Raw genomic sequence first — 17,552 nt, forward strand, 5'->3', positions numbered from 1 at the left:
AAAAAAGTCTTTTTGAAGTTATTGAAAAGGGAATCAAACCTGTTGTGTTCTAGAGCAGTAAATACCTTTGTATAAGGAGGATTTAGGCATAGCATGCTATCATCAAAAAATGCATTTCCCAAGGTGCTACATTTAATTCAGAAAAAATAAACACACTTGGTAAAACCCGCAGGACCACAAAAAGGATAACAGATTTCTCTTATAATACATATACATTTCAGGGTATGTAAATAAATAGGTTTAGTCACATGGTTAAACATAGAGACAAAGTTGTTGCTTTTTAAAGCCGTAAATACCTATGTATAAGGAGGATTTATGCGCAGGAAGGCTATCATCAAAATATGCCGTTCCAAGGGTGTATAAGGGAGTTCCACCTACTCCCATTAGCAGCTGTGCCAGAACAAAGACATAAAGATACTTTGTGAGGGGAGAGCCTTTGTTGTCTGTGCAATTTTGTACAGTGCTGTTTGTTCTTGATATTTCACAGACATCTAGAAAATAAAACAATTTTCGTTGAACAGTCAATCCAGGTTTTAAATGTTTCATTAAAAATAAAGATGTACTTAGAATTTTACTGTATGAAACAATAAAACCAAATACACTTAGGGCCCTATGCAGAGAGCATTGCTATAGTAAATATCGCCAGTTTTTGGAGAAATTTGCGTTTAAAACAGCAGAAAATGGCGGGTTACGAAAAACACGCCATTTTTTTTTTCTATTTGTAAATCTCGCCGCGCGGCTGGCGAGAACCTATATTTCTTCAGTCTTTTAAACCGCCGTATGCAGAAAGGCACGATCGCCATCTAGTGGCTGTTCGCGCCATTAAAATGGAGAGAAATTGTACAATTTGCTCCGCCAAAAAAAGTTGGCAGGAAGCTGGAGCTCACCGGCGAGAGGGAAAAGAAGAAAAAAAAACGCGTTTTTTTTCAAACATGTTTCACCAGCGCGCATCTCGCCGGTTGAAACTCTCCATAATCACACATGATTTTAAATGCAGTTTTCGGGCCTTTCTGCATATGGACATAAAATCACGCCATTACAGGTACAATTTATTAACATCTCCAATTTATTTTAGCGCTGCTCTCTGCATAGGGCCCTTAGCCTTTATTTACTAGATATTTAAAGAGGTGAGTGCCCTTTATATGGACTTCTTTGTTTTAATTGTCTTTGAATAAAAAAATGACATCATGAAATATAACATTTTTAATACTATCCTTCATATTCAGTCTCCAGAGGTCGCACACCAACCAGGAATTCATTGAGTCCAAATAATATGCAACTGACACCCAATTTTATTGTGTGTGTGTTTATTTAGCACTGTAGTATTCAAACAGACAAATGAAAGGAAGCCATGGAGCACATGGGACGAATGACAGCAAGTCTGAATGACATGTAGCCAGGCCAAATAATTTATTATAGAAGGGGAGAGAATGGGGTAAGTCACGAGAAGAGTGAGAGAGGGTGGAGCACAAAGGGGAAATGAGATGTGAGGAAGTGAAATGTTCTAGTGTTCTGGGATCTGAGCAAGTGATAACATCCCCTGCTCTTAATAACACACCATTAGCTTTTAGGTTAGTCAGTAAGTGGTAAAGTTTTATAGATCTAGGAACATGCTGTAGCATGTTCATTTATCTCCTTTGTATATTATGTAATTCTGGGTTAATGCCAGTGTTTCAATGTTTAAAATAACAACAAAAAAAACAGGGACATTGATTAACAAACAAAAATGTAAACAAAAACAAAAGAAATAAAATGCTGGGTATTTGCTAAACTTGTTGAAATATTTTATTGGCAGTAGAAGGACCAAGGCAGAAGAATGCTCTGAAGATCGGTTCACTGGGGGGGGGGAGGGGGGGAGGAGGGTTAAGGAAGCTTTCCGCACTTCCACTTGGTGGATTGACAGATAGGCTTCTACTGCCTATGCTAGGTGACAAGGGGAGGCATTGCTACAGCCCAATGGTGAGCATCAGGAAGTAGTTGTGTCCTCTCGACGCTGCAGCGGTAAGGCCTGTCACGGGAGACCAGGTTTTTTACACGTTTTTACCGGGATCATTCATTGAGCAAAACAAGGTAATGAAATAAATTGTAATTTATTCTGCATAAATTCTCTTACACACAATGATACACAAAATACAGACAAAAAGACACACTTACTTTGGGACTGGGGTCTCAAACTAGACTTTCCTAGGTGCAGGGAACTCTATGGGAGAGTTTTACCCTGACCGGGACTTAACCCGGAATCTCCTGGAACCCAAATCAGCATAAGGTTCCATACGCCACTGCTACGTTCTCTGAGAACTTGGTCCCTCCTGACCACGAGTTAGTTCAAATCTCTTGGAACTCAAATCGGCATAAAATCCCAGCCGCGTCCGCTACGATCGTTTCTGAGAACTTTGGCGCAAAAGTCGAGGCAGGCTTGAAATCAAAGACGGTTGCTCTGCTATTCGCACAGAAGCAACTTTGAAAAGCCCACCACGCTCTTACTACCGAAGACTACGAATCTGATTGGCTCATCGATTCTCCTAGTATTCTCAGCTTCATTCACAAAACTGAGCAGCCAATCAACGCATGGGAACTTTCCCAAGCAACCAATCAGAGCCAAGCCGGCTAGAAAAAGCAGATCAGCGGGAAATCCAAAATAGCCAAAAGATATGCGCAAGCCTGCTACCTCTCTCCTTGGCTATCTCAATGCCATCCGCTGGGCAAGCTCCACAAGGTCCGGCAGAGCAAATGGCATCCCGGAGGACTACCATTGATCTCTGGACCTGGTACTGCGCCTTCCCCCGCTAACCAAATGCTATTCACACCTCTGGGCATTTGTAACAGGGGACTTATCCCTGTTCAGTAATGTTCCTTTAATCTAGCAGTGTGGTAGTTAATTACTAAACACCACCTGCCTGATTAGATTGTTTACAAAAAGCCTGCCTTTGAGACAGGAAGTGACTGACTCCTTAGCTCTGACTGAGAGCTGACCTTTGGAGACACCACAATGTCTTGAGTTCTGCCAGCCACACAGCAGAGCGGATTGCAAGACACCCAATAAGACTTCTAAACCTGGATGCTGATATTTTTCTGTGCACGCACGGGTGCGGTTCCAGGAGAGCAGAGAAGCTTACTCTACAGCTGATAAACAGATAAGACTTTATTTATTAAGAGACTGCTTATATCTGCTTATTTTCATGCTATGTGTTTGGGATGGGAGAAATGCTTAAATAATGGAGATGTGAACTACGTGCAAGGATTTCACTAGAAATACTCCCAAGTGAATGGAAGCTTTGTTCCCCCCTGTGTTTGGATAATTTCCTGATAAAAAGGAAAAGGCACAATAAAGCCTATTATAATTTCACATTATAACGACTCCAATTGTGTACCTCTGTGAACGTCCGTCTACATTTGGTGTCCGAGGTGGGACAAGAGGTGTCTTTGAAGTTAAAAAGGACCGGAGATTTTTATGTGAAATTTTTTTTATGCTTTTTGCCTACAAACAGTCTGAAAAAAAAAAAACCAAAAAAAAAAACCTCATGCAGTAGAGATCGGAATTAAAGGGATACACACCACTGAAAACTTACAAAAAAACAGAAGAGACTGCTGAAGTAGCTAAACCTTATTTTGCCTATCACAAAGTGTAATTTGGTCATTGAAATAGGGGTCTTTGCCTTTCAGCCATAGTCAGGGTTCAAGAAGTGAGTCAGCCCTTGGAAAGGGATAGGTGTTTGTTGTTTTCAAAAGTTTCGCTGAAGCAGTGAATACAGATGGTGACCCACGAGTGGTACTGATTTTGCAGATAAAGGTTGCCACACCACATAGGACTACAGCTGTGAATGGAGTATATGCAGAAAAGTGTGAAAATTGATACAAGACTGTGCTGAAGCAGGGGAATTTTTAGCAAACCAATGCTGAGTGTAAAATTGCCCTATAGGGGGAAAAAGTGATTTCTGAACTGTGTAAAAGGTTTTTTCAAAACCAATTGCTGAATGTTGAGTCACCCTGCCGGGAATGAAAGAAATAGTCCACTGCAAAGAATGTTTTTTTTCTGCAAGTAAAAAAGTCTGCCTATATATATCTTAGGAGCAAAAACAGACACCCAAAGTGTGAAGTGTGAATGCCATAATACCCAAAGATGAGACTGAAAATTACTGAACTCAGGCAGAAAACCAAATTCTGTTGCTGAAGCGGGGATATTGCACCCTGCAAGAAAATGGTGTAAAGCAAATAGACTTTTTTACCTAGCAACTGCACAACTTGTATACCTGATAAAAGAAAATGCATGCACAGCACTGCTGATATTGAAAAAAATTATCCAAGAAAGAAAAGTCTACAGAGATGCCTGTGAGAGCTACGACCTCTACAAGCAAAATATGCCCATCTGTAGGACTACCACAATTGGGGGTTCTAGCAAATACAGTGGCAACAGCTGCAATAGCGCCTCCTGAGGTCAGGAAGAAAATTACACCTGATAGCCTAAAAATGGAGGACAAGATGCAGCGTTCCTGTAATGAACCCTACCCCACGGAAGAGTGGCCATTCCAGTCCAATAAAGAGGAAGACATCTCTTACGGGGAACCCGAACCAAGTCACACCTACAAAACACCCCAAGAATGGTGGGGGTGCCTGAACTCGGCACGAACAGAAAAGACCGCTCCCTTTGATGACGAATATGATCAACAGGAGACAGAGCAGGAGCAGCAGATCACCCAATATTTCTGTCAGCTAAAGCAACTGCAAGAAAAGCCTGGCGTATATAATGAAGCTGCTAAAATTTCAAATGAAGATGGAGACCCCAATATCCCTGAAGGGACGGTGTCATCCAAATCAAAAAGGCGGAAAAAGAAAAGCAGTTCTTCACTTACCGTGGAAGGAACAGACACGTCCGCAGATCCTGTGAAGGGAAAGGGGAACCGAGTTGCCCTGCAGCCTAGAGAAAATGGAGAATTCGTCCCACGGTTAACCGAATATCCAGAGGGCCCAAGGCAGAAGTCGTGTACCCCAAAGAAGGGTCTGTCCGGTGCCAACAGTGAGGAACCCTCAACTAGTCATCCCAGGGAAGCGGAGCCGGAACCAGTGAGTGACGATCCCTTGACCAGCCCTGAAGACGCCCTGAAAATTGCCAGGCATGACTGTGATCTGCTCTGTGAAGAATTAGGAAGAGAGAGAAAAAATAATGCTGAGCTACAGAAGACTGTGCTCGCAATTTACTCTGCGGCCAAGACTGAATTGGAGGATCTCAAGACTGAGCTAGATACTGCAAAGGCTACTATCCCCGCCATGGATGAAAAGCAGAGCCAATCTGATAAAATGGTGGCTACGCTAAAGCGGAAGTATGAGGAGGCACTGAAGAAGATGACAGTCTTCCAGCAAGAGGTTCACACTCTTCATATAGAGCTTGATGCCTCACATCATGAGACCAACAGCTGCCGCACAGACCTGGAAGTTTCCAGAAAGGAACTACACAGTCTCACTGAGGAGCTGGACATTGCTAAAGAAACTATTGGTAATCTTGGTACAGTTCTCAAAGTCTCTCAGAAGGAGCTTCAGACCCTCAACCTAGAGAAGGAAGTCTCAAGCCAGGAGATTGTCATTCTCAAAGCAGATGTGCGTAAATGGAAGGAGGACTGCAAAGAAGACCTGAAGAATACAGAGACTGAAAAAGGAGAAAGTTCAAGATTAAAAAGAGAAAACTTAAAACTGAAAGAAGAAAATTTTCAGTTAACAGAAGAAGTCAAGGAAAGGTTTGACGCAGAGCACCGACTGCAGAACCAACTGCAAGGTCTGCGTACACACCTCCAGTATGCTGAGGAGAAGCAGCAAACCTACAGGAAGAAAAACTGAAGGCTGCTAAAGAGGTACAAGCGCTGCAGGAACGTCTGAATACCAAGTACATCCCCACAGAGCAGTATGAGGAGCTAAAGGCCACGCTGCATGTCTTCAGAGCATTGTTGGAAGCGGAGCTTCGATACCAGGTGACTCTGTATGAGAGGGAGCGTGAGAAGGCTCAGAAACTGGAGCAAGAGCTGGAGAGACAGAGAGACTGTTCCATTCCCTTGAGTCAGTACACCAAGGAGAAAACAGACGCAGCGGCAACCTTGACGACAAAAATAACAGAACTCCAGAATATGAAGGAGACTCTGATACAGATTCCTCCAATACGGAAAAAGGTATTGGCTCTGAACAGAACAGAACAGAAACAGAACTGGATATTGTCCATGTAAAGGCAATAAGACAACCATTATGCTAATTATCATTCACCGCCTTTTTTGACACATTATAGCCATTATATGGCAATTACATATACTGTACATTCATTTGCAACAAAACAATACAGTGGTAGAACGGGGGGGGGGGGATTATAGACAGCACTCTGACACAATGACTCAGCAAGGTTGCAGGGTGCACGAACAGGAAGGGACCCTAATTCCCTTCAGAAGTACTAACAAACCAAAAAATAGTACCAGCACTCTCTGTCTCACAGCTACAGATATAAGCGAATACCAGTGTAGGGAATATGAATAATTTAATGACACTAATAATAAACTGAAAATATAGCAACAATAGCCAATACGCCAATGCAAGAATAAATATCACCATAGAGAAAATCAAAAATTAAAGGGGGTAGAAGGGAAAGAAGGAGAAGGGGAAAAAACACAAAAGAAAAGCAAAAAATCACAAAAATGGAAAAAGGAAAGCAAACTAGGGGGGCCAAGTTTCGAGGGGTGACCTCTTCATCTGGCCCATTCCCCCTGGTCACAAAGGGTTCCAGAGGTACTTCCCTAAGCCTTCCCTCCCCACTGTCAAATAATCCCACACTCAGCTAATGATATAAATCTAAAGTCTAAAGAGGGCAAATCACATAAGCAGATATCAAATATCAAACAATGAATGTAGATACAAGAATATTGTAAAAGACACAGAACATATGCAGATATCAGATGTCAATCAGTGAACAAGTATAAGCAAACCCTCTTCCTGGTGCCCTGTCGAGTAGTTTGAAAACAGAAAAGTCAAAATTGCAAGTTACATTTATCAATGATAATAGGCTGAAACACAAATTAGATGTGGCGTTAAATGTCCACTAAAACAATAAATCCAATGAAAAGTCATACAAATCTTTCTGCAAGCAACTTAAAACGTGTCTAAAGAACTAATCACAAGAATTGCATTTAAACATGCACTGTATTGTAATGTAAAACAATAATAGGGTAACTTACCGCTAGATTCACTCCCGAACTCATATAATCCACTAGTGAAGTGGGGGAAGGAAAAAACTATTGACCCTAATCCAATCATCAATGCTGAAAAAGCAAGCCATCTTGGTTTATGTCCTCTTTGTCCATAAAAAGAAATGGAAAGTGACAGAAGGCAGAATGCAATGTCATAACTACATGAAATCAATCCAGTCAGGGAACTGTTCAAGTCATAGCGCTTCTCAATAGTTGAAATAACAACATTTACAAGGCCATTTACAGAAGTACCTGAAATGAGAAGGGCAGTGGTCAGTATGAGTGGCATGTTCTTGCAAGCATAACATTGAAATAATTCAACAGAAATAATAGCACTGCAATATGAAGAAGACAAAAATAGAGAATCACACAATTATGTAATGAACAAGGCATCTCGGTATCAGATACCTTATTAAGAGAAAGAAGAAATCTCTTTTTGCTGCACCCTCAGATCTTTAACCTATGACGGTACCGATCAGAGCAGTATTGCATTGAAACTCCCATTGAAGTAAAAACCTAACGTAACCTAACTAAACTTAACTTATATTAAATATTTATTAGGGTAAAACAAAAAAAAATAATTCTCTCCAAAATAATAAAACTTCTATTTTTGTATGGATAATACTTTGTTCTAATAAGTTACTATTTCAACAAGTTATTAGTGATACGTACAGTTTTTTATGTGACATGACAAGGTCACAAGGAGCTAACACTGGGTTCACCTGATTAAAGGCAGTGAAATCAGCACTGTTGTGCTTCTACTCCAACTCCTATTTCAGCTAAAGTGGAACCCTCAATGTTTTGTAATCATTGCTTCATATCCCTCTGTACCACTACCCCTGGAAAACATGTTACATTTATCATACTCTTCCAAACGGTGACAAAATGCCACATTTTGAAATAGTGCTGCCATGTTTCAAGGAAACTATTAGCAAGTTGTTACCAGGACATCAGTTAGTTCTTTTTTAAGATACCTCCTAATCAAACGTACTATATATTATTAATCAAAGACTGTAATGAATCTTCTTCACATTAACCCTAACTACCCTTGTGACACCTCGAGAACCCTTAGGGCTGTTATGAGTCGCTAATTTAGGGAGTTGGTTTTAGATTGGCTAGTGAAGGAGCTGATTAGGTGCAAAATTGTAATGAATGCTATAAAGAATGCATCAATAAATGGTTCTTTCCTCCCTCGCTGTGAAATATGAATCAGCCAGGTCTGAGGTTATATAGCATACTCTTTGCTCAAAAAAATCAGTGCCAGATGAAAGACACTCAAATTACAGGTTTCTTACATTTACTACAGTACCATAACAAATTGACACAAAAGAACAGCATTATGTCGCATATTGTGTCATCTTCCCAAATAATATATATTTTTTCATATGCGCTTTGTTATTTTTTTTAAAAATTACTTTAATTTCTTCTGTAAAATATTGCTTTCACTGGGATAGAAGTAAATGATCATGCATGCGCTGTTACAGTGACTGCACTTTAAGAGCTTTTCCTGGCTCACAGAGTTCTGCGTGTTAGGAACTCTAGCTTTGCATTTGCAGTAAAGTACTGTATACGGTTTTGTGTCTATAGTCACAAAAAGCTTCCTGAATCTTTTTGGTTTGCATGACTGTTATATCTTGTAAGACTGATTGCACCTGTAGCCAGGTCACCCTTTGCCCCCTGCGACCCCCTCGGGAGCCTCCGTGGGCACAAGCAATGCTGGGTACTGCCGGAGGCCAGCGGCAGACCCGACGGCCACCCCAAGGGTGGGGGCCGTTGCAGGGAGCGGTGCGCTGTCTCCGCGAGCGGGCCGGTTGCCGGGGACGCGATCGGGCCGTTGCTAAGGCCGCGGTCGCGTCTCTAAGGTCCCGGCGGCCGGCGAGGAGAGCGCTACCATTACGCAACCACTCGCGCACATGCGCAGTGATCGCGCGAGTGTAGGAGTAAGCCGACAGAGTCGCGCATGCGCAGTACAGCCGTCAGAGGCAGGGAAAGTCGCGCGAGGGCCAGAACAGAGTAGGGAAGGAGGTAGGGTACAGGAGAGAGGGACTCCCCTGTATTAGGCCAGCACCCCCTTGGTCCGAGATAGCTCAGCTCCCCAGTAAGGTGAGTGTTGCCAGGGGCAGCCCTCAGGTTAGGGACCCTGCCACTTACATTAGTGGGAGCTGGAATAGGAAGTCTGCAGTTAAGAGAGTTGGAGTCAGGGAGCTGTAGGGAAGGAAGGGTGCGGGGAGCGAGTGCAGCTTCTGCCCCATATAGGTACCTACACTCCAGGTAGGCCCCAACTCCCCACTAGTTGGGTGGGTAACTGCTTAGGGAGGTCCTAGAGAGGGACGCGGCCCCTAGTTTGGAGAGCTGCCTTGTCAGAGTCACAGCGGGCAGTGCTGTGAGGTCTGACAGGCAGGCACCTGGTTGCGCAGCACGTGGCTGCAGCCTCCAGTGAGCTACAGCTTGCTGCTGTAGGCGCTGGGACTAATTAGACAGTAGTGAGGCTGAAGGGACTTGGGTAGTTAGGGGAGTGGGACAGGTCATTACCCCTACCGGCCATAGGAGTTCCCCAAGCCACTACAGGTTGCTGTACTACAGGGACAGGCCCTAGGTTAGGGTTCCTGTCACGTTAGTACCATTTAGATAGATAGGGACACAGCGGCTGCTGCTGTTCCTGTGGAAGCGGTTGGACACAAGTTGGGGTCCACAGAGACGATTCCAGAGTGGGACCACCCTAGCGGTCCGCACGTGCAAGGAGTTCGGGTGGAGGATCAGACGGATTCATCACACGTCTGACCCTTTGAGAAGATTGTTGCTGACCCGAGCACCGGAGTGCTCGGCAGGTATTATACCATCATATGTGCACCAACAGGCCTAGAGGTTCTTAGTGACTGCGCAGTCACCCATTGACTATCTCTGTAGGAGTACGGTACATTGGGTAGGGTTCTTGGGACACTGGGTGGGATCACCTAGTGTTGGGGAATCGTCCTGCGAGACGTCACTGTTAGTGTCTCCTAGTGAAAGGGACACAGGTTATTATTATTTGTTAGTAAAGTCATCAGTTATATAATCACTGTGTGTGTGTGTGGTTTCTGAGTGGGTTCCTATGTTAGGGTCATTCTACATTTCCCTAGAATCCTACATAGGTGGAGGCGCTGAAAGAAGATCCGTTCCAGAGGATTCACCCCAGGCTCTCATTAGCGGAGGCTCAGACCTCCTGTGAGCCTGCAGGTATACGCACCACACCGGTAACACCACATGTTCTACTCACCCACACTATATATGAGATTGGGTGGGGTGGAATACCCGTTACACACCATTTAAAACTGTGAAATCAGATTAAACGATTATAAAAATAGCAATGTTACAGTACAAATAAATAATCAAATTAAACAAGAAATTAGCCAACTCAAAACTGTTTAGAAACGTGTATGTCAGAAGGCAGGAATTATGTACTGTATGTTTTACTCAAATAAACAGCAAAGCATTTAATTAATCAAGATACAGTTATGAAATGATGTTGCACACAGTAGATCAATGTGACTATTCAATATAGCACATGTAAACTAAACAAATCCATTCAAGATAATGAGAAATATATGCAGTGTGAAAATATACAAAAAAATATAATATAGTGAACTCTGCTTATGAAGTACAGACCGCTCCAAGATGAGTATAATAAGATACCATTGGAAGTCCTTAAACTGGTGCACAAGCAACTTGTAATGAATTAAAATACATTGAAGGCAAATAAAAAACATAATTTACCATCTATCCTGGCCAAGTGTTAACAAAGGTGCTATGCAGTTGATTATTCACATATGGACAGATGAGTCTGTGTGGGTTATTTGTTAAACTATAATGGCACCGATCGGGGCAATATTGCATTGAAACTCCCATTGAAGTAAAGAATAAACACTTTCCATGTGATAGTGCCATGATTGTCAAAATCGCAATTTATTGAATAAACCCCTCTGACTCTGCCCCCATTCGCCCCTTTTCTTGGTATCAAAAAACGTCACCAGGTCTAAGGAGAAATAAACTCAATGGCTAATAATTGCATCTGATAAAGGAAACTTGGTCAGAAAACTTCTGATATTTGGAAGTCAGAAGCAAAAATAAAATAAAAAAATCAATGGTATTTTTTTTTATAATTCTGGTGTTTTCTTTTACCAGTCTTGCAGCTAGAATGCTTCGTTAAACTCATCCCCCTCCCCTTCTCATTTAAAGCTCTATTACTGCCTAAGGCTTGTTTTATAGTTCTTGTTGCTGTGCATGGGCCGTGCGACCGGCGTTGCGCGTGCACGTTTAGTTTGTTGGCTGCAAGCGGTGACGCGCGAGTTTAGGGGCGTGACTCTGACTTCACAGCATTAGGCCGCGCTGTGATTGGTTCGTGGCGCGGCAGCAGCGCGAAAATACAGTTCAATTGTAATTTCCCTGGTCTGCCACGTCACCGCTCACGGCCGTGCGCGCGCGTCTCTAGTACAGAAACATCTGTCTAAACACACCCAATTCTAATTGACGCGCTCGCTCACTGTAGCGCACACGTGTGCACTATATTACAGGCCTTAGACATACAGCTGCTAACAAACAAATGCAGAACTACAATATATTTAACTTCAGTGCACAACGCAAACTCTCTCTTTACGATATACTAACTTATATCTCACTACTCCGGAATTTTGATACGTGCACAACAGATGATTCTTTCCAATAAGCGTTATTGCTAGATTAAATATAGAGTGCTATATATCAAAGATCTCCTGGTCCAAACCAGTAGAAAGGAAGAACACTGGCAGAGCACTACTATAAGTATCCAGAAACAAGTAGAGAGGAAGGTGCGTATCCCATAAAAAACTATTTATTGGACATGCAAAAAAGGGCAAAGGAAAGCGCTCTGAGAAGCGTGAAACGTTGGTGGGGCTCTCCTTTGCCCTTTTTTCCATGTCCAATAAATAATTTTTTATGGGATACGCACCTTCCTCTCTACTTTTTTCTGGATACTTATAGGAGTGCTCTGCCAGTTTTCTTCCTTTCTACCAGCTTACCTTTTGGACTGAGGCACACCTGGGGACCCCTTACCTGCGGATCGCATGGACGTTGCAGCACTCAGAGTGAGTTAACCGCTTGCTACATGTTCTCCTGTTCAGGACTTTATTCTGACACTTGGTACATCACAGGGTGTGATTATGCTCATCGTTCCTGGTTTTATTGTTTACATTAGTGAGCTCATTGTCCAGGATTTGTAACCCAGTACCTTCCTTCTATCAAGTTTATATTTAGGGGTCCCCCCACGATTATCTGGTTATTCATTCATTTTATTTATTTATTTATAAAATATTTTGAGTAAAACAAAATAATACATGGTTACAAATACAGTTACATAAATGAACAAGGTATACATTATATACAAGACATTGCATGCACAGTTAAAGAAAATATATATTATGAGCGTATGAAACAGTTACAGACCAGATTAAAGTGTGAGACAGCCTTAGATTTGAAAGAACTTAAGCTGGTGGTGGATATGAGAGTCTCTGGTAGGTTGTTCCAGTTTTGGGGTGCACGGGTTGTGGTCTTTAGCATTACGCATTCATACGGTCCAAACCAGGACAAATGACCAGAACCAGATATATACAATATTTTTTTTTCTCGAAATATGGAATTCAAAGTGGCTATGAAGATCTGCATTTTCCAAATGCTACTTCACATCCCTTTTAAAATGCCACAAAAACATTAAAGATTAAGATATTGCATATTATGCTATTTCTAAAGGAATCATTGAATATTTCGTATGTATCTAAAGCAAATCATTTACAAAATTGCCAGAGACCGTGTTATTTAGCAGAGAATCTCTGATTGAAATGTAATTTTATCCACAAATAATTTAGTGAATTCAAATACTTCCTGAACTTACTTAATTAAATATAACAAATATGTATACAATTTTTATGGATGGGTAACATTACTGTACTGGCTGCCAAGCTACAGCTCAGTAAAGAGAACAGAGGAATCCGATACCCAAATCTAAGTACATGTGATCTGGCCTGCATGTCAGTGGTTGGCTTCCTGGCATACTAATTGCAGCTGCAATAACCTGTAAAACGTTTTTTACTGCCAAATATATTGTAGTCCAACTACAACACCCTTTCTCTGTCAACGCATTATGTTATTATGCGATGCAAAAGGCCTTATTTAATAAACCCAAAGTGGCAGATCGCAATAAGACAGAGGGAGTTTACGTCCGAATGGGCCTGTTTTATATTCTTCTTTTGGCTTTAATCCAAAATGCATGAATAAAACTACAAACATAGTAAAAAGCTACAAGATACACTTTACATTTCATTTTAATGATTAAATCAAACATAAGAAGTGCTGTAAATATATTTACATACACTGAGCTACATACAAACAATACAGTATGCTACAGTACATGGGAATGTAGGCCAAACATGGAATCAACCTGAACTAACCATTTGACTATATCCTCTATGGATAAATGCATTTTTAAACTATATTACACAATGTGCTTGCAGATTGCTCAAAGTTGGATATTACACATGTAGCACACTTCCCCCCCCCCCGCCCCCCTCTCTGAAAGATGTTGCTGCGGCCACAGGTGTTTGTTGTTTGTGCATACTTTTGAGGGTCCAGGAGATGCTGAGATTCCGCGATGGTATTGTATTGTATTGTATGTCTTTATTTGTATAGCGCCATGAATGTACATAGCACTTCACAGTAGTAATACACGTGGTAATCATATAAATATCAAATAATAAACAGATATAAATAACAGGTCATGGGAATAAGTGCTTCAGACAAACGTATCATTTCGTAAAAGAGGAGTCCCTGCCCCGAGGAGCTTACAATCTAATTGGTATGTAGGAGGAACGTACAGAAACAGTAGGAGGGCATTTTGGTAAGTGCTTCTGCAGGGGGCCAAGCTTTATGTACCGTGTCTATTAATATATACGGTGCTATTCATATGCTTCTTTAAGCAAGTGTGCCTTAAGGTGGGCCTTAAAGGTGGATAGAGTGGGTGCTAGTCGGATATCGAGGGGTAGGGCATTCCATAGGTGTGGGGCAGTCAGTGAGAAAGGTTTAAGGCGGGAGAGGTCTTTAGATACAAAGGGGGTAGAGAGAAGACATCCTTGAGCAGAACGCAAGAATCGGGTGCATAGCGAGAAATTAGGGATGAGATGTAAGTAGGGGCAAGAGTGTAAAGCTTTAAAAGTGAGGAGGAGAATTGCATGTGTGATACGGGATTTGATAGGAAGCCAGGAGAGTGATTTGAGCAGGGGAAACGCTGAGACAGATTTAGGAAAGAGTAGAGTGATTCTGGCAGCAGCGTTTAGGATAGATTGTAGGGGAGACAGGTGAGAGGCAGGAAGGCCGGACAGCAGGAGGTTACAGTAGTCGAGACGGGAGAGAATGAGGGCCTGAGTCAGCGTTTTAGCAGTCGAGCAACAGAGGAAAGGGCGAATCTTTGTAATATTGCGATGGTGTGGGGAATAGGACAGGTCTTTGTGGGTCTTCACTGTTCACTCAGGGTGTCAGCGCCTCCAGCTCTAGTATTCTCCAGGATTTACAGAGACAGTCCCCCACTAGGGCAGATTCCATCCATACCCGTACCCAATAGTCTGAGAACTCAGACAGGGGTATATAAAAACTGATGATTTATTGGTAGCAACCACTGCTAGCAGTACAGCGAATGCATTAGGATTGATCTGGGTCCCCAGACCTTTGGATGATGCTTGGGCCTTAGTATAATATTGAGGCCTTGGTTCATCTTGATCTTGACCTCAGTCAGCCCAAAAGGGACTGACTGGCATATCTCACTCCCAGCTAGGAGGAGCAGCACACACCTCCTCTCTTTAGGAGGGGTGGAAGATAACTCCCTATTATTTAGAAAAAACAAGTGATAGACAGCACTCAAAAAATAAGGTAATCTCATGCAGGTTGCCGGGTGCAAAAGAAGGAACAAAAAGATGGACTCAATTTCTCCTAAATAATTACAAAACAGTAATAATAGTTCCAGCACTCACTGACTAGTAGAATGAATCTCAAGAGTAGGTAATTGCCAAATCCAAAAAAGATATTTAATTTCAACACAAGTCAAATCCACGGAGCGATGTGACCAACACAAAAGCGTCTAAAATACATTCTGCAAAAAAACATAGTATGCAAAAAAACATAGTATGCAAAAAACAGACTATCACACAATGGGAGGTGGGGGTGTTGTGGAGGGAGAAACAATGGGGGGGCAAAAAATGGGGATAAGCAGGGGGGCAACGTTTTGGGGACAAACCCACACAGCTGCTGCTATTGGACTAATTACACCACCAATGATGATGTCACCCCTACCCTTTATTCAGGGTCTCATTCAGTCCCAGTCAGCAGTCACCCTTGCAGCAGGAGAGGAGAAGTGCTTGTGATTATGCTAGATGTCTTATACCCTTTGGTCTAATTTCACACTAGTTATATTCTCTCTACTTTTTTTTGTCATACTCTTAGATTGATTACTTAGAGGTGCTTTGTGTGCTTAATCTGCTAGGGTTGCTGTTTCATTGTGTTGGTTCTTTGGGGAAGGGAAGTACCTCTGTGTCCCCTTTTGGGGTCCTGAGGGAACGGGCCTGAGGAAGGGGTTAGTCCCCGAAACGTTGCCCCCCTGCTTATCCCCATTTTTTGCCCCCCCCTTGTTTCTCCCTCCACCCCCCCTCCATCTCCCATTGTGTGATATTCTGTTTTTTGCATACTATGTTTTTTTGCAGTATGTATTTTAGACGCTTTTGTGTTGGTTACATCGCTCCGTGGATTTGACTTGTGTTGACATTAAATATCTTTTTTTGATTTGGCATTTACCTACTCTTGAGATTCATTCTACTAGTGAGTGAGTACAAAACAAAGAAAATAACCCCTCCAAAAGCACTTACCTACACTAAATTAAAGGTGTGATGAATAAAGTGCTAAACGATAATAAGTGCTAAAACAACAAACAGTCTAACAATTGCTGTAAGAGCAAGCAGCTAGGTGACAATAATGTCAGGTTATTCCAAACCTGATACAAAAAGTGCACAAACAATATTAAAGTCCCCAGCGCTAAAGTCCAAGATACCGTGATCTTCACCTAGTCTCTGATCTTAAAGATGATAGCTGGGCTCTGTTGAAAATGTTCCAGATGGGATGTGTCCTTGGAATAGACAGATGCACGTCTGAAATACAGATGAGAGGCACACCTGATTGCCTCTCATCTGTATTTCAGACGTCCATCTGTCTATTCCAAGGACACATCCCATCTGGAACATTTTCAACAGAGCCCAGCTATCATCTTTAAGATCAGAGACTATCTGAAGATCACGGTATCTTGGACTTTAGCGCTGGGGACTTTAATATTGTTTGTGTACTAGTGAGTGAGTGCTGGAACTATTATTACTGTTTTGTCCCTATTATTTAGCACTTCCTCTCTGATGCACCAGAAGGGAAGGGCACAAGGTCTGTACCGTGATTGGCAACACACAGACCCTTGTGTCACCTTCACTCCTCACTCAGAGTCAGCATGAGGGGGGGTCAAAGCCCTAGGATAGATTGCCACAGCCTGTAGCTACAAAGGACTTATGTGACAGGCGGCAGAGAGGCAGTCTGGACAAGCAATGGCTACACACAATATGAAAAAAGTAAATACTGTATGTAATGTAATTCTGTTGAGAACTGCACACATTTCACATATCATCTGGTCAATTAAGTCTGATAAAAACTTGAACAACATGTCTTTGTTCACATTGTACTAACATTTTGAATTCCTCACAGGTGCCTATTCATTAATGTAGCCAGTCCCAGACATACTGTAATAGTCAAATGGCCAACAAAGTGCTATTGCACACTTGACATTTTAAGCATTCATATCTTTAGAAATGCGTTTCCTATTAATTTTCTTTTAAGATGTTTTAAAAGAACATAGGTATTGAAATATTGGTCTTATTTGTAATTCTTTTAATTTTTGTTTTAATGTTCTCGAAAAGAACAGCAAGATAAAGTGATTTGTTCCATATCACGCAGTGTGCAAGATGGCCAGCAAAAAATAAACCAAATAAGCTTGTCTGGACTAAGAACTCAATAACAATGCTACAGCAGACTCTTAAAAGTGTAGTCCCACTTAGGGCTAACATGACAGGAATAATTCAAATCGTCTTGAACAATTAATGTAAATGATGAACTGTGTTACATTGGTACAAAAGCAAACTTATTTTAGTACCTTTATTTCCTGTTTATTGTTGTTGTGTTACTGCTTGTGAGGTATGTTCACCCTGTCTGTCTCCTTGATTCTTACATCAGCGAGACACTAGAGTGTAA

General features: G+C 41.9%; 1 protein-coding gene across 1 annotated transcript in view; it reads right to left on the reverse strand.

The window, feature by feature from the left end:
* Positions 1-17,552, reverse strand: part of SLCO4C1 (solute carrier organic anion transporter family member 4C1) — a 67,724-nt gene that overhangs the window by 32,238 nt on the left and 17,934 nt on the right. Inside the window, exons 2-3 of the mRNA XM_075593549.1 lie at positions 7,206-7,469; positions 297-491 (exon numbers count right to left, since the gene is read on the reverse strand). Of these exons, the coding sequence (XP_075449664.1) occupies positions 297-491; positions 7,206-7,469 (459 nt within the window). The remainder of the gene's footprint in view (positions 1-296; positions 492-7,205; positions 7,470-17,552) is intronic.

Source organism: Ascaphus truei, chromosome 1, assembly GCF_040206685.1.
Source record: "Ascaphus truei isolate aAscTru1 chromosome 1, aAscTru1.hap1, whole genome shotgun sequence".
Lineage (NCBI taxonomy): Eukaryota > Metazoa > Chordata > Amphibia > Anura > Ascaphidae > Ascaphus > Ascaphus truei.